The 1082-nt window shown below is 63.5% G+C and overlaps 1 protein-coding gene across 1 annotated transcript in view; it reads left to right on the forward strand.

Annotated features, from left to right (window-relative positions):
* The window catches only part of LOC103621796 (CMRF35-like molecule 2), a gene marked incomplete at its 5' end in the record, with an annotated part of 3965 nt that extends 3097 nt beyond the window's left edge, over positions 1-868 (forward strand). The window contains one exon of the mRNA XM_017743189.1: positions 709-868. Coding sequence (XP_017598678.1) covers positions 709-868 — 160 coding nt within the window. The remainder of the gene's footprint in view (positions 1-708) is intronic.
* Between the last annotated feature and the right edge of the window lie 214 nt (positions 869-1082).

Consider the following 1082-nt stretch of genomic DNA (forward strand, 5'->3'; position numbering starts at 1 on the left):
GTTGAGCGCCAGCTGCCAGCTGAAGACAATTTTACAATAAAGGCTGGGTATCCTGCAGGACCTTGTCTGCTTGTCTGTCTGCCCATCTGCTCCTTCTTTCAGCTGCAGCAGTGCCCGGGATGCCCGTGGCAGCCGATGCTGATGCCCACACCTGTGCGGGGACATGCTGCATTGTGGCTGGGTGGGTCATGGGGTCACAGGGGCCGAGCAGGCACCTGCTCCAGCATGGCCCAGCTGAGCTTCGTCACGGGGAGAGGAGCCCTCAGCCCCAGGAGCCTCAGCCCTGCCACCTCTGCCTGATCCACCAAATGCCCATCTCCAGCTGAGCAAGAGCCAGGGAAGAGTGTCCTTCCACAACTGTGCCCCTCACGCAGCAGCTGCAGGCATTGCAGACACAGGGAGAGGCCTGGAGGGACCTGATCAGAGCATGGGGCTCCTGAGCCACAGAGGGGCTGTGCTGGGAACAGCCTGGGGGCATGTGCTGGCAAGAGAAGTGGCTGCTCACGTCCAGCTGCAGCGGGATAAGAGGCTGGGGTTCCCCATTGCATTCCCATGGGAAGGACAGGGTGGCCATGCAGGAGCACTGCCCAGCCTCGGGGATTGTCTGGGGTTCAGGGGCTCCCTGTGCCGTACTGAGCTACCTCCCCCACGGAGTGCCCTGCCTGTCCAGAGGGGCTTTATGTCAGACTCTGCACGTCTCCCTCTCAGCAACGGTGACCCCCAGGCTGGGGAGCCGGGGCCCTACTGTGGGAGGAGGTGTCACCCTGAGCGTGACAGGGACACGGTGCCCGTCTGGCACCCGCTGCATCCATCCTTCCTCCGCATCTGCAACCCCGACACTCTCGCCGGACGCTCCCTCCAGCGGTAACGGAGGTCATAGCAGAGGCAAAAGAGGAAGCAAAGCCCCAGAGACACCAAACGAAGAGGAGCAGCAGGGCTGTCCCGATGCACGGCCCAGGCTGCCCTGTCCATGTGGCTCCTGCTGCTGTTTGCCTGGGCACTGCTGCCAGGGAGGGCTGAGTGGGCTGCCAGGGCTGGAGCCCCGCACTGGATCCACCAGAAGGAGGAGGACGTGTCAGCTC

Source organism: Corvus brachyrhynchos, unplaced genomic scaffold, assembly GCF_000691975.1.
Source record: "Corvus brachyrhynchos isolate BGI_N302 unplaced genomic scaffold, ASM69197v1 scaffold148, whole genome shotgun sequence".
NCBI classification, from domain to species: domain Eukaryota; kingdom Metazoa; phylum Chordata; class Aves; order Passeriformes; family Corvidae; genus Corvus; species Corvus brachyrhynchos.